General features: G+C 37.4%; 1 protein-coding gene across 8 annotated transcripts in view; it reads right to left on the reverse strand.

Annotated features, from left to right (window-relative positions):
• Nucleotides 1–25,236, reverse strand: part of Rph (Rabphilin) — a 695,894-nt gene that overhangs the window by 535,227 nt on the left and 135,431 nt on the right. For all 8 annotated transcript variants that reach the window (XR_016549578.1, XM_090406051.1, XM_090406050.1 and 5 more), the window contains one exon: nucleotides 20,618–20,747. Coding sequence is in view for 7 of the 8 variants with exons in the window: in XM_090406051.1 (XP_090262177.1) it covers nucleotides 20,618–20,747 (130 nt within the window). In the remaining variant the exon portion in view is untranslated. The remainder of the gene's footprint in view (nucleotides 1–20,617; nucleotides 20,748–25,236) is intronic.

Consider the following 25,236-nt stretch of genomic DNA (forward strand, 5'->3'; position numbering starts at 1 on the left):
TCAGCTCTTTGCTTTATGCGGATGATGTTATACTTCTAAATAAATCCGCTACAAGTCTGCAAGATTTCTTGACTAAATTGAATAACTGTTGTAGTAGATATGGAATGATGGTCAGCATTAAAAAGACAAAGGCAATGAATATAGTCACAAACATTGAAAATATCAACTGCATGGTGAATGGAGAACTTATAGAACAAGTAAAATATTTCAGCTACTTAGGCACGATTTTTAGTGAAGACGGTAAATTAAGTATGGAAATAGACAACAGAATCAACAAAGCTGGTATGGTAGGAAGTCAAATGAATAAATTTATATGGAATAAGAGAGAAATTATAATTATTATATCACACCTCCAGGGAGTGCAAAGACTCATCGAGGGAGGGCATCATCTCACTGTTTCACCAACCTTCATCATCTAACACCAACGCCATCTATCGCTGACTACCACCACTAGTGCTTTCACAGACAATCACAAACATCAATGCCCACGGCAAGATTCGAACCCACAGCCTTTTGGCTGGAGAGCAGATACACTAACCACTTGGCCAACCAGGCTGGCACCGGAAATTAGACAAAACACTAAATTAGCTGTATACAAGACAGTATTCAAGCCAATTTTAACTTATAGATCTGAGAGCTGGGTTAGAAGTGAAACACTTTGACCAAAGACTAGAGATGCAGATATGAGAGTTTTGAGAAAGATTAGGGGCATGAACAGATGGCATCAATGGCAAAATCATATTAAAAACGAGGATATCAGGAAAGAACTTACCACTGTCAGCATCCAGGAATGTGTTAGCAGAGCTAATCTCAGGTGGTATGGTCACTTAAACAGAAAGGGAGAGGTAAGATTAGCAAAACAAGTGTTCTCTGCCAGGTTGGCAGGAAAAAGACCCAGAGGAAGACCAAGATATAGGTGGATTGATACGGTACAAAGTGCCTTAGAAGATAGAAATATAAGATCTGATGATGTTGGAATCTTGGCAGGTAAAACACTAATTTGGAGGAAAATTGTAGATAGGAAGTTAGTAATGATGTAAATATTTCATGTAGTACTATCACATCCTGTACATCCTTTGAGGGTATATGTCAGGAATTTGATGATGACGATGATGATGATAATAAAATAAATATAATTAATACTTCCAATATTTCGGCAAAGTCAAATTGCCATCATCAGGGAACAAAATATAATAAGATATGTACACACAGGCACCACACTAAGTAAAGAAGCATGTCAACTGAGAATAGGCCTGAAGTCCTGAATAGTGGCCCCAATTTAGCCCCTACTGGGCTAAATTGGGCATTCATGGTTGTTGGGCTGAAGTATGGAGGATGAAAGCTTCCCAAATTTGAGGCAGTTTCATGCAATCAAATTTGTTGAGATTAGGGAAGTTTCATGCAACCAAATTTGTTGAGATTAGGGCAGTTTCTTAAGGTAGAAGAAGATTCAAAGAAAAGTATTTTGTATTTATATTCACAGCAATGGAGTAGCATGGCTTTCTTCCAACATATGATTCTATGGTGGAACACACCATAGAATACATTGGTTTTCATCCAACATATTCAATAGTGGGTGTCCAGACATTGGCAGCAAGTCCTGAGTGGCTATAATGATATCGCTAGAAGCTGTATAAGGAGGGCATGTGAGCAGATTGGTTGGTTACTTGGTTTACTGGTGCAAGAACAGCAAAGGTCATACTGCACCTTGGTTACAGCAATACATAAATAATCATAAATAAATTAGTAGATAATATGTATGTACAAAAATTAAGTTAAGCAATGCACTGTCAACATATAATTACAATTACAGGAAAGGTTGCAACCATACACAAGGTCTGTGTGAGCAGAGGAGTGAAAAGATTTTTGTGTGGAGTTGCTGCTGAGTGGAATACCTGAGAGTGTGGTAAGTGCAAAACCAGTGAGTTTTTAAGGCATGGTTTGATGAATTGTATGTGTGTGTGTGTAACAATAAAATTTTCCACAATGAATTTTTTGACTCCAAATAGGTGTAATGACAATAATAAAAAATATAATTCTGTCATAATATCTCAGTTGAGTGATGCTCGAAGTGTCATCCTCGGATGTCATATTATTATTATTAAGAGAGATCTCCAGGGAGTCAGAGACTCATCGAGGGAGGCCACATACTACACACACCAGCTATCATACATATTCTTGAATTCAATCACACTGCTTGCACTCACAACGTCCAATGCCAATCCATTCCAATCATGCCCCACAATCTGAGAGAAAAATTTAGCCCTCACCCCCTTCTTAGCGGCCTTCATTCTCAGCTTCCAAGGGTGCCCTCTCATCCTTTCTCCATCCTTCATAAATTGAAAAATTTCATCAATTGAAATCCTGTATGACCCTTTCAGAAGTTTGTAAGTCTCAATCATATCTCCCCTCTTTCTCCTGTTTGCTAGTGTCTGCACTCTACATATTCTCAATTTGTCTTCATAATCAGTATTTCACAATCCTGATATCATTTTTAACAGTCTCCAATATATCAGAATCACAATGGAAATCAGGAGACCAGACCTACACACAATAGTCCAAGTGAGGTCTTATTAAAGCCTTGTAAAGAGACAAAATAACATCCTTATCTTTATATGTGAACTTTCGTTTCAGGACTGCAATTATCTTATGAGTTGAAATATTTGCAATCTTTGCCACATGACCCCTGAACTTCATCAACTTCCTATCTATTAACACTCCAAGATCCCTAGCCTTATTAGTTTCTTCTAGCCTAATCCCACCAATATGATACGACACTGGATATCTAATCACGCCAAAGTGAATGACTTTACGTTTACTGACATTGAACTGACACCCATTTTCCCATGCCCACAATTCCAACCTATTCAAATCATTCTGCAAGTACTGCATATCAGCAGCATTCCTGATTACTCTGCCTATCTTTGCATCATCAGCAAATAGCTGTATGTTGCTTGTCAAATCCTTCCCAATATCATTAATGAAAAGATTGAATAACAGTGGACCAAGCACTGATCCTTGTGGTACACCACTAGTTACCTTAAATCTTGCAGACTCCCATCCCCCATATACCACTTTTTGATATCTCTCAGTCAGCCATCCTCTTATTCATGCTAATATTCTATAACTCAAATTCACTTTCTCCAATTTATGCAGCAGTTCTGCCATGCTGTTTTCTGTCAAAAGCCTTAGCAAAATCCAAAAGTATCATGGTGTATCCATTCCCCTTGTCTAGTTCAATGGCATTGTTATAGAATGTGAGCAAGCTGCTAAAACATGACCTTTCCTTAGTAACCCATGTTGTTCATTGCAAAGTAGAGATTCACTCGTTACTGGTTTTCCCTTTCAATCATTTCTGACCATAAGTGACTTGGTAGGCATTGCCCACAAAGTATTCCTGGTGAGATTTTTTACAGGATAGCTCACCATTGCTTTCCTGAACTCCTCAATTTTATCCGGGCATGGAACCGACATATGGCTGGGACATATTTGTGACTGTAATCCATGCATGTTCATGGGGCCGATTTACCTGTTCTGGGGGACGAAAAACTTGAGTTCCTGGGTGAAAAAACCACCTACCTTCAAATGAGACCGGCTAATTCACCTTTAGTCGAAAGAGACCAGATAAAGGTTCACATCACTGACGGGAATCAAGCCCAGGTCTTTCCGACCAAAGGGCTTCGTCTATACTGACTGAGCTAATGAGGCTCGTAGAGATTCACTGTCAACCCATTTCTGAACACGCCCTAACCAATTTTTCCAAAATCTTCACCACCACTTCTGAGATACTAATTGGTTGATAGTTGGATACATTGGTCTTTGCAACACCCTTGTGCAATGGAATTACCATACATTCCTTCCATTCCTGCAGAATCTTCCCTGTTCTGAGACTCATATTAAACAGCCTGGTCAAAGGAATGACCAGTTCAGCTGAACACTCTTTTAGCACACATCCTGATATTCCATCAGCCCCTATTGTTAAATTCTTATTCAATTTGTGCAACAGCTCCAAATACCTCATACACCTGCGTTTCTTCATCTAGTGAAGAGGTAACTGTGAGCTCAATGTTGCGTACACTAGGTTGATAGCTTTTAACAAAATGGGCACTCATTAACTGAACAACCTCTTCTGCATCTGTAGCCCTCACAACATCTGGATTTAGAAGAGTTATTCTTTCATATTTATTCTTTCTTTTACTTGCAGCACATCGATAGAATTCTTGTGGGTTGTCTTTAGCATATTATACCATTTGAAATCAAGATGCTAGTAAAGAGAAGACTGATTCAAGAATAAGGAAAGCAAATGAACATGATAACATATTGCATATTTGTCTGTTCAATCTGTTCAATCAGTAGACTGATTGAACAGATTGAATCCATTACAGATTTCAAAAAATGGTAAAACTTGTCATTGCACAGAGGTGGGAGCAAGACTACATTTGCAAATTACAGACCAACCTGCATTTTTGGTTCTGTAATAAAGGTGTGAAATATAATAGAGTGAAAGGATCAAAATTTGAGATTTAGTTATCACTTAATCTGAATCATATGCTATGTGATTTTCAGCTTGGATATTACAACTATTATTACTGCAGACCTCCATGGAATCATCATGGGAGGTCTTGCCTTAAAAATCACATCTGTCATACCATTCCTGCATGCTCACCAGATACTCCTACAACTCACTATACAAAAAACTTATCCTCTTACTCACTATGTCTTTTTGTGACTTCCAGAGATGATCTCTTGTCCTTTACTTTCACCTTAAATCTACCATATGAAAAATCTCCTTGGTTTTCATCCAGTAAATATCTCTCAACAGCTTAAATATTTCAATCATACTACTTCATCTTCTTTCCACCTGCCTTCAGTATATTCTCATAACTGATGTTCTGCAGTACCAATATCATTTTTGTCATCTGCCTCTGTACCTACCCTGTTCATAGTAACTGCATTCCCTTCAAATCCCATAAGCCGATATGAGTACAAATCCAGATGTTGTCTGATCATGGCTTATAAAATGACACTATTATCTTCTTATTGCTGCTAGTGAACATCCTCCTTAGTACTACAGAAATCTTCTGGGTTGATTTCTATCTACCATCCCCCCAAGATCTCTCACTTCCTCCACTTCTCCAGAATGACAAACCAAGAAGAATACTACCTTTGGTTCCATGGTATCAGTTACTGAATGAAAAGGATATCAGAAATGCATGGGAGACTGAAAGGATTGCTTAAATGAGGCAGTATCTAAATGAGTACTGGAGTTCAAAGAACAGCATGAGTGAAATTGATGTACATTCTTATTAAGCAAGAGATCCATAAGAAGAATATGATGTGGAAGTAATATCATGGGAGTAAAAGTGAGAGGATTTATGAAATATATAAAGCACAGGCCAGTATTGTAAGAAAAGTCAATCAGAATATGAAAAGAAACTGGCTGTGCAGGCTAAAGGCAATTTATTGCAGCATAATGATAAAATTCAAAAGAATTTTTTATGAATGTGGAAGAATAACTTTAGTTAATGCAGATGTGATTGTTCAAATAATCAGTACTCACTTTGCTAAGCTCTATCAACCAAGTATATATAACACTGTGCAAGAACTGTTACATAATCTGAATAAGAATTTGGCAACAGGGATAGTGGGGTAAGCTTCAGGAATTTTCAGCCAAATTGGCTAGGACCTTGACATGTTTGTATAACTTTAATCTCAGCTCAGGAATTGTCATAAATTCTTTCCACTCTTCCCACAGGAAGAGTGGAAAGAATGTATGACAGTTCCATTGTACAAGGACAATGCATAAACCAATATGCCTGACTACATCCTATTAGCATCTCTGGAGCAGTGGTGAAGATTTTAGAGAAGATGGTGAACACCCACATATAGAAATGGGTTGATGGACTAGCTATACTTTGCAAAGAACAGCATGGGTTTTCTAAAGGGAGGCCATTTTAGCAATTTACTCTTATTTATAATAATGTTATGGATGAGTGATAAAGGTAATAGATAAACTATGATACTGCTGAACATTGCTAAGGCATCTGATAGGATACCACATGAAAAGGATGTTGTATAAACTGGAAAATATTGGATTGAAATATATGGGTGGCTGATGGATGCATCAGAAAGTGGTGTATGGGAGTGGGGGACTTGCAAATCTGCCAGATTTAAGGTGATTAGTGGTGTACCAGAGGGATCAGTCCTTGGACCATTGTTGTTCAATTTATGGATTAATGATATTGGGAAGGACATCACAGAAGAGCTCAGTTGTTTCCTGATGATGTAAAGATAGGCTGGTCAATCAGGAATGCTACTGATATACAGCAATTACAAAATGATTTGAACAGGCTGGAATTGTAATCATGTGATAATTGCTATTGATTCAGTATTAATAAGGATAGAGTTATGCACTTTGGACCAATGAGATTTCAACAGCATATTCTGTTGGTGGGATTACGCTTGAAGAAACTGATGAGGCTAGAGATCTTGGAGTTATGCTGGATAGAAATGTGAAGCTCAAAGGTTACATAGAAAAAAAAAATACAACCCATTGTTATGTGTTGTATTTGCAAAATTGCAAATACAACCCAGAGGATAATTGCAATGTTGAAATGAACATTGACATGTCATAACATGTCGATGACTTTTGGATCTTGACAAGGCCTTGATACAACTGCAACTGGACTATGCACAGATTTGATCTCCTGGGTTCAGAGGGGATAAAGAAGCTGTGAAGACGAGCAAAGAAGAGTACCAAAGATGATGTTGAGATTATGGAATGTAGATGTATGAGGACAGATTAAAAATATATGAAATGCAGACACTGGTAAACAAGAGAAAGAAAGATGACATGACTGAGGCTATAAACTTCTGAAAGGGTGTTAGAGAATATCAGTGATGAAACTTTTCATTATATGGAAGGTGAGGATAGAACATAAATGTATTCATGAAAGTCACATTTGTGTGCAGGTAATTAAGTTGAGAGCTGGATTTTTCTCTCACCGAGCAGTGAGTGAGTGAGTAAGTGGAACAGTTTGCAGTGGAAGTGTTGAGTGCATCTAGTGTGAATGAGTTTATGATAGCTGGTGTAGGTGACATATGGCCTTCCTTGATGAGTCCTTGATTCCCTGGACACCTCAGATAATAATAATAATCAGTAGTATTAAATCTCTGCAGGAGTTTAATTCCAACAACATGGTAGGACTGGATAACAGCACAGGTGCTGAAGGAATATGCATGAGAATTAGCAATGCCTCTGACTTGGTTGTTCAAACTTAAGTCTCAGCACAAAGACAATTCCCAATGAGTGGAAGGGAGGCATGATAACTTCAATATACAAAGAATGATGATGCAGCTAAGACTGATGTGATGAGTTATATAATAATCTGTATCACTGTATGTAATGTTGCATTAAAGTATTCAGGAGGCCAGTTAGGACCTCCAAGTTTAGCAGTAGGTAGATGGTATTGTACTACAGTCCTCTATAGAGGACAGAATGGTTTTGTAAAAGGACAACTCTGATGAGCAATCTGTTCATGTTTTATAAGCGAGTGACAAGAGAGTTGGTTAATATGAATGGATATACCATGATTCTTTTCCGCAATGAATTTGACACAGGACAGATCCTTTTGAGTTTGCATAAAGTATACTTGCCAAGAAATTATATTCTTGATTTTTATGTGAAAAGCTTTCACAGAAAAGCAAAAGGTGTGAATATGCAAAATGGATAGAAGAAAGGTATTTAATACTGAGAGGTATTAAAAATTGGCATATGGGTGCTGACTAAAAGAAGGAGGATGACTAGTATTGTAGCACAGGGATCTATACCTGGCCCATTGTTGTTTAACTAATATAATGATATTAGAGATGGTCTATCAGTGTTTCTTAATCTTTTTTTTTTTTTTTTGCCTGGTGTTCCCTTTCAACTATTTGTATGGCCTGACACCTGCTGCTCAATTTTACACTAGGTTAATGACTCAATAAGATAATTATAATATATTATTAGGCAAACCTAAATTACCATCAACATATTTGAACTGATTGATTAAAAATTAATGACTTTCATACAAATTAATTTTTACTCAAAAAAAATGAAATATTAATGGCTACCCTGAGCCTGATGAGATTGTGCTAATTTTTCAATATCAGGTTCAATGTTTAACAAACAGTCTCCTCTTTCACTTATTTAGCATCAAAATCATTTCGCTAATTTAGCTTCAATCATTCAAAGTTAACTTTGAAGTTTATTTAGCTTCAAAATCAATTATTATACCTGAGCTTCAAAATCATTGTTTTAAGTCAATAATTTCTTTACACAAATTTGGGTGTACAGAAGTGGAATCAGAAAGAAATGGATTTATGATCCAATCAGGTATTTTAAGCTCATCAAATTCCTTGAATCTGATTATCAAGCCTTCTTTCAGTGTCAGAAGATGGAAACAATAATAATCCAAATCTGTATCTAATATTAAACCACCATCGATTATTTGTAAACCTGGAAACTGCAGAAAATATCATCTTGCAATACTATGCTTGCAGAATGTTAAATTGCTGATAAAAGCATTTATAATTCCCTTTGCTTTAATAAGATTCATGTTGCTTCCTCGTAATTTGATGTTAACCTCATTTTGGTGAAAATATCGGAAAGATATGCAATGTCAACTTTTTCCTTTTTTTTGAACATTACACATGTTCACATCACGTGAATTAAGAAATTCCAAAACAGTATCGTAGAGATCATTAAAGCGTTGCAGACAGTTTCCATTTGAGAGCCATCTAACTTCAGTGTAAATCAAAAGACGCTCAAATTCTTCTTCATTTTCATGGCAAAGTTCCTGAAAAATATAGGTATTCAATGACTGGGCTTTTATTTTTTTCAATGCTTTCATAACATCATCCAAAGTCTTATGTAGTCTACGGCTAAGATGTTTTGCAGCTAAGTGCTGTCCATGAACAATGCAGTGAATTGTAAAAATATTTGGAACTGCTTCTTTTAAATGTGCTATAAAGTGAGACAAATGATTTTCAGAGCATATGGTGTGAGGTAGAGGTAGGCAAGACAGGATATTTAGTGGGGTGTTGCTACAGACCCAGGAGCACAGAGGATTGGGACCAGAAGATGTTTAGACAGTTAAGTTTGGCAAGTGCAAGAAGAAGAATGATTGTTATGGGAGATTTTAACTACAGTAGTATAAATTAGAGAGAGGAACATGCATGTAGCAATAGGGGAATGGAATTTCTAGAATTTGTGAGGGACAAATGTCTTACGCAACATGTAACAGAGGGAACAAGAGGTTCAAGAGTTTTGGATTTGGTTATAGCATCAGAAGAGTTGATAATAACTGAGTTGACATCTCTCCCACCAGTTGAAGAGAGTGACGATATGGTTTTGACTTGGAAAATGAATAGACATGCAGGAGTATCAAAGAGACGGGAACGTATGTGGAATTATAAGGCAGGTGATTATAGTAGTCTAATATGTCAACTTGGGGAAGTTTCATGGAGGGCGGAATTGGAAGGCCGGGATATCGTTAGTGCGTGCGAAATTGTGAAAGACTATTTATTAGCAGCAATGGTAAGTTGTATACCACGAGTGAACAAGAGGACACAATTTGGAGTAAAGTGGGTGATAAACAATATTAAACAGGAATTGCATGCGAAAAAGTGGCTATGGAAGAGATATAAGGAGACAGGTGAAGAGAGAATGCGTGATGAATATAAGACATAGGCCAGAAGAGTGACTAGTGTGGTACGGAAAGTGAAACTGGATTATGAGAGGAGATTGGCCCTAAGATCCAAAGAAAATCCTAGGGAATTTTTTAGCTATGTGGCCAGTAGGAGGAGAAATGACTGGGGAAGAATGATATTGTGGGATAAAAATGGGAATAGAGTAACTGATGCAGAGGGCATAGTGGAATTGTTAAATGAACACTTTATTGGAGTATTTCATCCTAGAGGAGTCAGTTTTAATGCTAGAGGGATTGGCTAGTTCGAGGTTTAGAGGTACAGGAGGAGAGTGTGTTTCAGATACTGAGTACTCTGGATGTCAGTAAAGCTTTGGGACTGGATGGTATTTCACCACGAGTTCTGAGAAAATGTGCCAGGGAACTGACAGTGCCTTTAACCTGGCTTTTCAATGGAAGTCTGGCTTCGGCAAAGGTGCCTAGGGAATGGAAGAAAGGTAAGATAGTGCCATTGCATAAGGGTGGTAACAGACTGGAAGTGTCTAATTATAGGCCAGTCTGTGTGTCATCAGTAGTTGTTAAGATCTTGGAGAAAGTAGTGAGGGACCGTGTACAACATTGGACAGATGAGGGTAATGTTATCTGTGAGAGTCAACATGGATTTGTGAAAGGGCGCTCTTGTTTTAGCAATATGCTAGCCTTTTATAATAAAGTTGCAAGAACATTAGATGAGGGAAAGGCATATACTGCAATTTTCTTAGACTTAGCAAAGGCATTTGACAGGGTGGCACATGATAAGCTGATATTTAAGTTGCAGCACATGGGTCTGGATGTCAGATTGATGAACTGGATTCAGGATTGGCTGTCTGATAGGTATCAGAGAGTTGTGTATGGTGGAGCTGTTTCAAGGAGGCAGAGGGTTACAAGTGGGGTCCCACAGGGCTCAGTACTAGGACCTATATTGTTTAACCTTCATATCAATGACATTGCCAGTGGATTGCAAGGGGAAATTCAGTTGTTTGTGGATGATGCTAAGCTGGGAAGGATTATTAATAATAGTTGAGATGTGATAGCCCTGCAAGAAGATTTGAAGAAGCTAGATAGATGGGCAAATGAATGGGAGTATCGGTTTAATGCAGCAAAATGTAAGGTCATGAGGTTTGGGAAACATCGATGGGACACTGCATACTCCATGGGAGGAGTTATACTGGAGGAAGTAGGGGAGACAAGAGATCTGGGGTTGATGATTGATAGAAACCTGAAATTTAGGGGACATGTTGCAAAGGTGGTGAAGGTAACACAGAGGATTGCTGCAATTATGAGAAGGACACTTACTGCAGAGATAAGAGGGTTATCATTCCATTCTATAAGTCTCTGATCAGACCACACTTAACTATTGTTCTCAGATTTGGTCTCCAGGATTTGAAGGGGATAAATTAACTGTGGAAAGGATACAAAGACGGATGACAAAGATGGTTTCAGGACTGTACAAGGATAGTTACGAGGATCGGCTGAGGGAATGTGGACTGCAGAGTTTGGTGGATAGAAGAAGGAGAGGTGATATGATTGAGACTTTTAAACTGTTGAGAGGTGGTTACAGGGTTGACACTGGGGAGTTCTTTCGCTTGGTTGAACAGCGGGAAGGAGTGATGACAAGAGGCCATCCCTGGAAGTTACGAAATGAAACTGTGAGCAAGAGGATGAGGAGTGGTTTCTTTGATTGGAGGGTGGTTAAACCATGGAATGCATTGCCTGATGGAGTGGTGATAGCGAGAACGGTCAATGAGTTTAAGGAGTGGTATGATAGACTTTGTGTTTCTTAGGAAGGACCTCCCACAATGAGTCTTTCGACTCCATGGAGGCTTGAATAAAAATAAAAATAATAATAATAATAAATCCGCAGTGGCGACCAATCATAACTGGTGCTCTGTCAGTTGCACAGGCAATAGTATTTGTGAGAGGAATGTTTTTAGCATTAAAAAAAAAAAAGTCTTTAACAACCTTAAAAATTGAACAACCTTTTGTGTCAATTTTCAGTTGTTCAGCAAATAAAAACTTTTCAATAATTTCTTCATTAGTATTTATATACTAATAAAGAGCTTCGTTGTCAAGTGAAGTTGTCTTGTCAAGCTGCAAAGAAATTTCTATGCTTTTTAAATCATTACAAAGATTTTTTCAATGTCCTCTGTCATTTCATCATTTCTTGTTGATACCTAACAATTGCTGAGAAAAAATGTCGTCATATTACTTTTAGTTGGCCAATCATCGTATCTAAAACTTCTTTTATAGTCAGTAAGATAAGAGTTTCGTCAAGAGTAGCTTTCCACGTACAGGAATCTTGTTAGTTACTTTGTTTTGTAGCCAACTCTTTCTTTAAATCCGGGATAAATTTTAAATTTAGTCATTAATTCATGCTCCACATCCTTTTTTTGTTTTATTTGGATGACTTGTTCTTAAATGTTCAATCATTCTTGAAAGCTTCATTCCTTCTTTTGAGAAAGGGTTTTTCATAATTATAATTATTATTATTATTATTATTATTATTATTATTACCCAAGACCCCATGGAGTTAAAGACTCATCTGGGAGGTTCTTTTATTATACACACAGCTCATCATACCGTACTTTAAACATACTCAAATTCTCTGCAGACACCACACTCTCAGACAAGGCATTCCAATCATTCACAACTTTGCATGAAAAAAAACCCTGCTTCTCACTCCCTTACTCACACCCTCTTTATACAGTTTCCAGGGATGACCTCTGGTGCTCCCCTGATATCCCACTATTTTCTGTAGAACCTCTCCAGCATTAATCCTATAACAACCCCTTAATAACTTGAAGGTCTCTATCATATCTCCCCTCTTCCTCCTGTCACTAGACTCTGCAATTTGCATCTTCTCAATCTTTCCTCGTACTCGATATTCCAGAAGTTAGAAACTACCTTAGTCAGTTGCCTCTGGACCCTTTCCAACATCTTTTTGTCCTTCTGAAAACCAGGTGTCTGGTTTTCAGAAGGACAAAGATCTCTTTCCTCCACCTCTGTCTACCTCCGACAATATATCCTCACCAAGCATAAATTATGTATCCCATTTTTGCTTTCCAAATTTTAAAACCTTACATTTTGCAACATTGAACTCACATCCCCCATTCCCATGCCCAATCCCTCAATTTATTCAAGTCTTCTTGTACGGCCACAACATCTTCTCTACTCTTTATGGTTCATCCCAACTTTGCATCATCTGCAAACAACTGAATATCTGCATCTAAATCTTCCCCTATATCATTAATATTCATGTTAAACAGTAATGGCCCTAAAACAGACCCCTGAGGCACACCGCTAGTGACTATTCTTTTCCTGGATATCGCTCCCCCATACATAACTTGTTGATACCTATCAGATAGCCAGTCTCCAATCCAATGCAGCAATCTAATATCCAACCTCATCTGCTCTAGTTTGACTATCAACTTATCATGTGGTAATCTATCAAAAGCACTTGCGAAATCTAAGTATATTACTGTGTATCCTTCTCCTCTGTCCAAGAAAGCTGTCACCTTATTGTAATAAGTAAGTAGATTACTAAAAGATGACCTCCCTTTAGCAAATCCAAGCTATCCATCAAAGATAATAAAATTGTTGTCAACCCAATTGATCAACCTAGTTCTCACAAGCTACTCCAAAAACTTAACTACAACACCTGACACACAAGATAGGCCTATAGTTTGATACTTGAGTTCTGTCACCTCTTTTTATGAAGTGGCACAATCTTACCCTTCTTCCACTCCTTAGGAACTTGACCGAGTGCACGATTCATATTAAAAAAATATGTCAAGGCTAGCATCAACTCCCTGGCACATCTAGTTTGCTCAACTCCCCATCATCAACTGCTCTCAATCTCTCCATGAGGTCACATTCACAAGATTGAAAGACCTTTATGAACTGCTCATTAAGTATCTCCACTACACTTTCTGCAACAGCTGTCTTTATACCATTTCTCCAATCAATGTCATCCTTCCATAAATACTCTTTCTTTTGCTTGCTACATATCAAAATAACTCCTTAGGATTCTTTTTGGCTTCATTAGCCAACTACTGTTCATAACTCACTTTAGCTACCCTCACCAACCACGTCACCTGCCTTGGCTGGTCTTTGTGGTCCTCATGGAATTGGTTATTTCCACTTCTCTTATGCTGCCTCCATAATGCTCTTTTTCTCTGTATCACATGCTTAATCTCTTTATTCATCCAATTCACACCTACCCTATTTAACCTTCTCACCCTTGGAATATATTTAGACATTGAATCTACTAGATAGTTTTGAGAATCCCCCCAACCAAGCTGCATTAATTTCTTTTCCAGCTAACTCCTCATTCCATGCTACACCTGCAAGCTATCTCCTGAGCGCTTCATAATCACCACCCCCTTGTAGTTCCACATATACCCTTTTGTTATAGAGGTCCTCACAATGCTGGCAACCACCCAAGTAATCACGTCATGGTCACTCTCAATAATTGGTGGGTAATTTGAAGCCTCATTTATGATTACATCCTCTGGTGAGATGATCAAATCCAAGACCCTCAATCCTCGCATGCCCTCTGTTACATACTGTCTTAGGTAGTTATCCCTCGAAAACTCGAGAAACTCATTTTCTTTACTTCCAGTTGCTATCTCATCATTTCAATCTATATTGCCATATTTAAAATCGCCCACAATGATCACTCTTTTCTTATTTCATTGTCTAATTTGATTATACATTTCATGGTCACTACCATCCAAATTACCTGGTCTATAACAACATCCAACCAAGTATTTCATTCCATTCACCTCTATCCCACACCATACTGCCTCAAAACCACTGGCACCATTTCCCTCATGCATCTCTACTTTGTATGGACATAACTCTTTCTCTATCATCAATAGCACTTGCCCCTTCTATCCTGACGAAACATCTCATACTCTTCCATCTCTATTCTCGTCAGGATGTCGTCCTCATCTAACCATGTCTCACATATTGCAACCATTTTTGGATGAACAGACTCAATTAGTGCAACCATTTCATCTGCCTTGCTTCTTATACCTTTAGCGTTTCTATACAAACACAACAGCTCAATCCTGGATCTACAGCTAGTTCCACTGATACCACTCATTCAATGTGATCTCTCCATGTTCCACTGGGGCCATTTCCCTTTCTGCTTATTCATTTTAGAACCCTCTTCAATTCCAACTTTTTCCTCCTGATCCCAGGTCATTCCATTCCTTTTCTGTCTACACATGCTCTCACATCGTCTTGGGGCATCCACCATTCTCAAGCTGTGTACCCCTGTACATCCTGAGCCTCCCCATTTCCCTGTTCATCTTGCACATCTATTCTCTCATTTTCCGTACTCGTGCCACTCACTTCCTCATTCATAATAATGGACATTGGTAACTGCTCACTATTTATAGATGGAATAACTTCATATTTTAAATATTCATTTGAATGCCTGGTTGGCTAAGTGGTTAGCATATCCGCTCCCCAGCCAAAAGGCTGCAGGTTCGAATCCTGCTGTGGGCATTGATGTTTGTGATTGTCTGTGAATATGCTAGTGGTGGTGATGGTGGGCAATAGATGATGCTGGTGTAGATGATGATTGTAGTTGTGGTTCGTTGTTGTTGGTGGATGAGTGGTGGAGGCAGAAAGTTGTATAGTAAGTGCCCTTTTAATAGTAATAAAAAATTTACAACGCTTTCTTTTTTCACTCATTTTAATGGGCTACAGTGCTACACAATATCAATGCAGCATGCCACATGATACCATGGGATAGATGTAAACTGCAAACCATGGTTGTCAGATAGGCATTAGAAAAAGTAGCGGATAAAGCTTATAAAAGTAGTGGATTCTGCTAAAATAGTCTAAATTAATTATTTTCAATGTAGAAAATTCAGACCAAAAACTAGCCCAATTACTTAACTTTCAATATAAAATAAGTAGCGAATAAATTTGTACAGTATTGTGAGAGACATACAACATTCTGGACAGTGTTGCCAAACATGCAATATAAATAGGGATGCTAGATCAAATACGGAATTTTTTGCTTTTATTATTATTATTATTCAGGCCTCCATGGAGTCAAAAGACTTATCATGGGAGGTTCTTCCTAAGAAAAACAAAGTCTATCAAGATTCATTGAGGGAGGTCCCCCCCCCCCAAGAAACACAAAGTCTATCATACCACTCCTTAAACCCATTGACCGTTCTCACTCTCCCCATTCCATCAGGCAATGCATTCCATGGTTTAACCGCCCTCCATACAAATAAACCACTCCTCACCCTCTTGCTCACAGATTCCTTTCGTAACTTCCAGAGATGGCCTCTTTTCATCACTCCTTCCTACTGTTCAACCAAGTGAAAGAACTCCCCAGTGTCAACCTTGTAACCACCTCTCAACAGTTTAAAAGTCTCAGTCATATCACCTCTCCTTCTCCTATCCACCAAACTCTGCAGTCCACATTCCCTCAGCCGATCCTCATAACTATCATTGTACAGTCCTGAAATCATCTTTGTTATCTGCCTTTGTACCCTTTCCACAGTTAATTTATCCCCTTCAAATCCTGGGGACCAAATCTGAGAACAATAGTCTAAGTGTGGTCTGATCAGGGTCTTATACAATGGAATGATAACTGTTTTATTTCTGCAGGTCAGCGAGCGTCCTTCTCATTATTGCAGCAATCCTCTGTGTTACCTTCACCACCTTTGCAATATGTCCCCTAAATTTCAGGTTTCTATCAATCATCAACCCCAGATCTCTTGTCTCCCCTACTACCTCCAGTATAACTCCTCCCATGGAGTATGCAGTGTCCCATCGATGTTTCCCAAACCTCATGACCTTACATTTTGCTGCATTAAACCGATACTCCCATTCATTTGCCCATCTATCCAGCTTATTCAAATCTTCTTGCAGGGCTGCCGCATCTGCACTATTACTAATAATCCTCCCCATCATCATCCGCAAACAACTGAATATCCCTTGCAATCCACTGACAATGTCATTGATATAAAGGTTAAGCAATATAGGTCCCAGTACTGAGCCATGTGGGACCCCACTTGTAACCCTTTGCTTCCTTGAAATTGCCCCACCATACACAACTCTCTGATACCTATCAGACAGCCAATCCTGAATCCAGTTGACCAGTCTGACATCCAAACCCATGTGCTGCAACTTGAATATCAGCTTATCATGTGGCACCCTGTCAAATGCCTTTGCTAAGTCTAAGAAAATTGCAGTATATGCCTTTCCCTCATCTAATGTTCTTGTAACTTTATTATAAAAGGCTAGCATATTGCTAAAACAAGAGCGCCCTTTCACAAATCCATGTTGACTCTCACAGATAACATTACCCTCATCTGCCCAATGCTACATACAGTCCTTCACTACTTTCTCCAAGATCTTACTAACTACTGATCACACAAACTGGCCTATAATTAGACATTTCAGCTGCTACCGCCCTAATGCAATGACACTATCTTATCTTTCTTCCATTCCATTGGCACCTTTCCTGCAGCCAGCCTTTCATTGAAAATCCAGGTCAAAGGCACTATCAGTTCCCTAGCACATGGTCAAAACTCGTGGTGAAATACCATCCAGTCCCACAGATTTACTGACATCCAGAGTACTGAGTATTTGAAACACACTCTCCTCCTGTACCTCTAAACCTCGAACCTGCCCAATCCCTCTAGCATTAAAACTGACTCCTCCAGGATGAAATACTCCAATAAAATGTTCATTGAACAATTCCACTATGTCCTCTGCATTAGTCACTCTATTCCCATTTTTATCCCACAATATCATTCTTCCCCAGTCATTTCTCCTCCTACTGGCCACATAGCTAAAAAATTCCCTAGGATTTTCTTTGGATCTTAGGGCCAATCTCCTCTCATATTCCAGTTTCGTCTTCCTTACCATACTAGTCACTCTTGTGGCCTGTGTCTTATACTCTTCATGCATCTTCTCTTCACCTGTCTCCTTATATCTCTTTCATAACCTCTTTTTCGCATGCAATTCCTGTTTAATATTGTTTGTCATCCACTTTACTCCAAATTGTGTCCTCTTGTTCACTCGTGGTATACAACTTACCATTGCTGCTAACAAATATTCTTTCATAATTTCCCACGCAATAATGATATCCCGGCCTTCCAATTCCGCCCTCCATGAAACTTCCCCAAGTTGACATCTTAGACTACTATAATCACCTGCCTTATAATTCCACATACGTTCCCGTCTCTTTGATACTCCTGCATGTCTATTCATTTTCCAAGTCAAAACCATATGGTCACTCTCTCCAACTGGTAGGAGAGATGTCATCTCAGTTATTATCAACTCTTCTGATGTTATAACCAAATCCAAAACTCTTGAACCTCTTGTTCCCTCTATTACATGTTGCCTAAGACATTTGTCCCTCAAGAATTCTAGAAATTCCATTCCCTTATTGCTACATGCATCTTTCTCTCCCCAGTTTATACTACTGTAATTAAAATCTCCCATAACAATCATTCTTCTTGCACTTGCCAAACTCAACTGTCTAAACATTTCCTGGTCCCCACCCTCTGTGCTCCTGGGTCTGTAGCAACACCGCACTAAATATCCTGTTTGCTCACATCTACCTCACACCATATGCTTTCAAAATCATTAGTGCTACTGCCTTCCAATGTCTCCACTCTTAGAAGACATAGGACATTATATTAGTAGTATTATAAACACTTACAACCCCCAATGCTTACCACCCCCTCAGAGTTCACAGTGCACTTGTGTGTGTGGGGGGGGGGGCTACAGCCCAAGTTAACCACCTTACCGGCCAAGACGTCTATAGATGTCAAGGTTATCATGGATGCGAAGTGCATATTAAAACTGTAATACCATTGATATTACATTGAAATATATGATAGATATGAAGCATATGAGGATGCGTATTTGATCCATAATGGCCGGAAAGGTGATTAAGAACCACTGACCTAGATAGCAATATCAAGTTATTTTCTGGTGATGCAATACTAAACAGAGTGATAAGGGACACACTGTGGTAACTAGGTGGTAACTAGAATATTTCTTAGCTGTTCTTATTAAGCATTCCAAATAAAACTATTTAATCTTAATTCTACATGTTTTTTTTTATGAATATATATATATATATTGCTGAATTCTTCATTGCACAGGCTTCTGTGATATAAGGACATAATGAAATCGTAATGCTGGTATTAAACCACATAGAACAACTTAATAGTAAAAAATGTTTATTCAGTCATTCAACTAGTTTTGTGCAGGTGAGGGTAATATTATCTGTGAAAGTCAGCATAAATCTATTTTTTTTTTTTTATGTTGTAAAGGCATATGATGGGATGCTACATGATAAGTTGGTAATTAAGTTGCAACACAATGGGTATGAAATCAGATTAGTGAAGTAAATAGAGAGGTATGCATAGGAAGAAGGTCACAAGTGGGATTCCACAGGTATCACTATTGAGACCTTTGCTTTTTAACCCTTCTGTTAATGATATCATCACTGAGTTTTAGGGAGATATTCAATTATTTGCAGATGATATGAAACTTGGACAGGTTATTATTAATAGTGCTGGTGTTCTGGTTCTTGAGGGTTTGAATAAGCTGGAAGGGTGAACAAATGAATAGGGTTATCAGTTTAATGCGGCTAAATGGAAGGTCCTGTAATTTGAGATCTACAGATAGGAGGCTGCATACCCTACTGGTGGATCTCTACTAGAGGAAGCAGATGAGGCAAAAGATCTTGGAGTGACTGTCAACAAAAAGTTGAAGTGTAAGGCACATATTGCCTTAAACCCAAGGTATTGATGCAATACTAAGTACTCTGACTGGTAGAGATAAAAGAGAGGGGATTCATTTCATTGTATAAAGTCCAGATATGGTCACCAGGATTTGAAGAGGACAAATTAACCCTGAAGAGGGTACAGAGGCAGATAACCAAAATGATATCAGGACACTCTACAATGTTAGTTATGAAGATAGACTGAGAGCATGCAAACTACAGAACATGATGGATAGAGGATGAAGGGGCAAAATGATTGAGACATTTAAACTGTGAGAGGTATTTACAAAACTTACACAGGGAGATTAATAGGGGGGGGGGGAGGTTCAGAGACCATTCCTGTAAGTTGCAAAAAGAGGTTGTGAGAAGGATAGGAAAAGTGGCTTTTTTTGCTTGGAGGGTGGTTGGGACATGGAATTCATTGCCTGACAGAATGTGGTGAATGTGTAGTGAATGGTTTTAAGGAGTGGTATTATATACTTTGTGTTGTCTGAGATGGATCTCCACGATGAGTCTTATGACTCCATGGAGGTCGAAAATAATAACATATGAATATAGTGAAATACTGTAGAACAACAAAAGAGTCAAGAAACTAACAAATGACAGGATTTTTAAAATAGTTTAAGCTTTCAATATAAAGCACAAACAAATCGAAAGCATTTTGTTTCTCTCAAAAAATATACCCAAAAGAAATAAATATGCATTCATTACATTTCTGAAGTTTTTTCTTTATTATCTGTGTAAAAATTATTCATTACTTGAGCCAACTAAGGTTTTCGATTGTGCAGTTTGGCCAATCTTTTCTTTTACCAGGCAGTCTCATCTAATATTCATAGATATCCTGATTGCTATAGAGTTCATATAAATTTAAATATATATATATATATATGTGTGTGTGTGTGTTTTTAATGGGGCGGGGTGAGAAAAACATTCATGAAGCTGTTCAGTTGAAAAAAAAAACAGCATTTTACTGTTCTATAATGCATGTGCTATCTTTCAGTCAGTCAACCCATTGGTGTTGCTAGAATTTATGGATGCTGGCCCTTTTACCCAGACTGAAGGTAATAATTTTTAAAACTAATAAACAGAAAAAAGAAGAAGAAAGTAAAAAATATACCCTTTTGCAGTCATAACAGAGTAGAGGTGATGCCCCCAATAAACCAAATTCATCAGCACATAATATACACTGAGACGTTCCATTACCCATAGCATTTTTCTTCATATTTTCCAGTTTTTCAACAAGTCTCCTGAAAATATATTTAAGAAAACTCAGCTAACAAATAGTTCTTGCTTTACTGTTTACATCAAATACATTTAAACATCTACATATTTGATTAAGCCATAGAGAAGTATGTGTTAATTATTTGAAGCAGAAAAATTATGATACACACATTTTGGAAAATGGAAAGCATAGTTTACGAACTTTTAAAAGCCTATCAAGATATCTATATGTAATTTGCAAAAGCCAATTCTAAGTATTCTTTATTTGTTTATTTGCACAGTACTAGACAGCACATGATATATAAAGACAACCAGTCCCTCAACTTAGTGTTACTGGTCCACAGCATTTAGACATTGTAAACATTGTCTAAATACTGTGAAAATATGTAAAAAGATGTAAACATTGTGCATATAGCTAAAGCTCAACTCAACACTGAAGAGAAAAAGATCATTATTAATTTCTAGTATATATCCTCAAGGGTTTGAGGATATATACTAGAAATTACCACAGGATATAAACCAGATATTAACACAAGGCAATTTCCATTTTTTTTTAATCAAATCAACGTAAAAAAATCTGATCTATCTAATCAGCTTTTATATTAGGATCTCAAAAAGTACTCCAAATTGCATTGACCTAAACATATCTTAGTTCAGTGCTTCCCAAACTTCTGGATGTCAGGGCCCCCTTTGCAAAAATTAAAATATTTCACGGCCCCCCTCGAAAAAAATCGTAATAGAGAGATATATTATTATAATATTTATTGTATTTATATTCAATACAAAATATACACAGCGAATATTGCAAAAATCAAATGCATATATTACATTTTTTTGCTTCTTATCGTTTGGTTCTGAAGATGATGCAGGCTGTTCCGGTAAAATATGAAATACTGTCCTTTTTTTTGAGTCTGTTTCTGCTTCTTCTGATTGTTCGAGGGAATTTTTTTTATTTTTTATCAGTCACTTATCCATCTCAGGGTTAAATTTTTTAACTAGAATAGATCAAATAATATCACCACTTACCGATACTGGCACACCACAGACTAACAACATGAAATTAATGAATATTACCTGAATAAGGGAATCCTCCAGACCAGGAACATTTTTCTCTTTTGTGACTGTTTTCCCTTTAAGGTAATTAAGCCTAACGCGAAACAGACAGCAAAGGCAGGTTATTAAAACGTGCATATGATTGGTGCGGTATTAACAAAAGATCGCGCAACCGAAAGATAAAAGCATAGCTGACAATTGAGTTGAAATGCTAACACTCTTCAACCGAATTCCATATGTGAAACTGCCATAACTTGTACACAACACAAGATCATTATATATATATATTACTTAGTTTTAACACTTTTACGAATTTTAACACGTTCGGTTGAATTTTATTGCTGCCTTGGGAAATTGAACTCACACACATTTAATTAATAACAATAGTTTTTAGTTATATACTGTGTTTGCCCATGCAACATATGGTTTTGTTTCAGTCTATACAGCATAGTTTCTGTATGGGGGGACATGTGAATCATTAATTAGTGTGTTTTTATCCCAGTTGTCTCTAATTGCACTATTTGTTGAGAAATATATTACACAAACTCCTCATATCTTATTCACTGGCATAATAAAAGTACTTGTTTTTATTGCCGCTGCAGTATAGTGGCTGTTAGGGAGGGCGTGTTGTTTACCACTGCAAGCGAGTTACTATCTCCCCACATGAACTTGTTTAAGCTTTTTTTCATGTGTGAAGTATATGCGAAACTTTTATTGCTAACAGAAAACTAGCTCGGATGAGAGTGATAATATAAAACGAGTTTTGATATGTATATAAAGTCAATATCAACAGTCCCTGATTACGAATGCGTGATGAAAGGGACAGGAAGATTTCGAGCTTCCCTGGAGAGCATTCGAAGTAAATACAATTAACCACTGCTTTGAAATGAAACTTATGTGAATAAGCATATATTTAGTAATATTCATTATGCATCGAAATACGCAGGAAGCAAAGTTTGTGAACCAACACCAATGTGTGAATTTTTCTATTAAAATATAAAAAATAACAAAAAAGAAATAATACAAGTTAAATACGTTTCTTTTAAAATAAAAAAAATCTACTTAGTCTTAAAACATTTAAAATTTGTTTTCATCATTTCACGTGCCCCTTAACAAAACCTACGGCCCCCAAGGGGGCCGTGGCCCACAGTTTGGGAAGCACTGTCTTAGTTGACCTCTGGGACTTTTTCATGATATTTTTGCCTCAAATAGTCATTATGAGATAAGAAGGTCAATCATTTAGTTTTGAGCAGGATAAAACTGAACATAATACTGAAAAGAAAATGTAAGAATTTTTGAAAACAATAAAAGTCAAGGTACTTTCACAGGAAAATTGTATAGTACATGACTTAAATATACAAATATTACTGAAGAAACAAATGAGAGTCTGCAGACAAAAATCAAACCTCATAAACTCAGTGGCAAACTCTGAAGGAAACGCTAATTGATTTATCCAAAGAAGCAAGTGCAAAGTTGCCTACAAGGAAAAATCAGAACTCCATGGTGGACTGAAGAAATAAAAGAGACAATCATGGAAAAGAGAATGCATATCAAAAGTCCCAAGCAAGTAAATCAATATGTGCTATAAGAGAATACAAAGAAAATTTAAGAAATCAAAGCAATACATGAAAGCAGCTAAACAAAAGTCATAGGATATCAAAAGTCACAAGCAAGTAAATCAGTATGTACTGTAAGAGAATACAGAGAAAAATTTAAGAAATCAAAGCAGTTAAACAAATGTCATAGGAAGACTTTGTTAAAAATAGAGAAGATATATATATATATATATATATCAGTGGTGTCGTGTGCCTATTTCAGTTGAGTATGCAGTCATGGCTTATGGCTTATGCAACCCATGCTACAAAATTCATGTCAGTTTGACCATATTATCAGTGCTCATTTCATCATCATCATCATCATAATCATCATATTCCTGCCATGTACCCTCAAGGGGTGTACAGGATATGATAGTACTACATGAAAAAAATTACATCATTACCAACTTCCTATCTACAATTTTCCTCCAAATCAGTCTGTTACTTGTCAAGACTCCAACCTTATCAGATCTTATTTTTCTATCGTCTAAGGCACTTTGTACCATATCAATCCACCTATATCATGGTCTTCCTCTGGGTCATTTTGCTGCCAACCTGGCAGAGAACACTTGTTTTGCTAATCTTTCCTCGCCCATTCTGTTTAAGTGACCATACCACCTGAGATTAGTTATGCTAACGCATTCCTGGATGATGACAATGTCAAGTTCTTTCCTAATATCCTCGTTTTTAATATGATATTGCAATTGATGCCATTTGTTCATACTTATAATCTTTCTCAGGACTCTCATATCTGCGGTCTCTAGTCTTTGGTCAAGTGTTTTACTTCTGACCCAGCACTCAGATCCATAAGTTAAAACTGGTTTGAACACTGTCTTGTATACAGCGAATTTAGTGTTCCGACTAATTTCTCTCTTATTCCATACGAATTTATTCAATTGACTTCCTACCATACCAGCTTTGATGATTCTGTTATCTATTTTCATATTTAATTTACCATCTTCACTAAAAATCGTGCCTAAGTAGCTGAAATGTTTTACTTGTTCCACAGGTTCTCCATTCACAACGCAGTTGATATTTTCAATGATTCTACCTATTTTCATTGTCTTTGTCTTTTTATTGCTGACCTTCATACCATATCTATTATAACAGTTATTCAATTTAGTCAGAGAATCTTGCCGACTTTTAGTGGATTTATTTAGAAGTATAACATCGTCAGCATAAAGCAAAGAGCTGACATTAACATCTCCAATTCTGATATCATGTTTAATACCCCTTTCCTTCATGATGTGATCCATATAGATAATGAATAACAGACGGGATAATGTACATACTTGTCTCACACTAGATTTAACATTAAACCATCTTCCTGTACTTCCTTCAATTCTAACTGTTGAGTTACAACTCAAATAAAGACTAAGTATTGCTTGATATAATGCCCCATTAACACCAAATAACTGCAGTGTATTGAATAGATTCTCTCTTGGCACCTTGTCATATGCCTTTCTCAAATCGACAAAACTTAACAGATCTTTGTTATATTCCCATGTTTTCTCGACCATTTGTCGCAAAGTGAAAATCTGATCCTGACAGCCTCTATTTGGCCTGAACACTGCTTGTTCTTCACCGAGCTTTTCTTCCACAATTCTTCTCAACCGTTTCTCAAGTATACTTGCATATATCTTGCCAGGAACACTCAGTAGGGAAATACCTCTGTAATTCTCACATTCAGTTTTATTTCCCTTTTTATATATGAGTACTATGAGAGCTCTACTCCAATCATTGGGAATTCGTCCCTCTTTACAGGCTTTCTGAACTATGCAGTGCAGCCACTGTAAGACTCTTATACCACCATACTTCGGCATTTCTGGTTGAATATCATCTACTCCTGCTGCCTTTTCACATTTCA

Source organism: Typopeltis vanoorti, chromosome 16 (assembly GCF_054136105.1).
Source record: "Typopeltis vanoorti isolate ZY-2024b chromosome 16, IOZ_Tvanoo_1.0, whole genome shotgun sequence".
Taxonomy (NCBI): domain Eukaryota; kingdom Metazoa; phylum Arthropoda; class Arachnida; order Uropygi; family Thelyphonidae; genus Typopeltis; species Typopeltis vanoorti.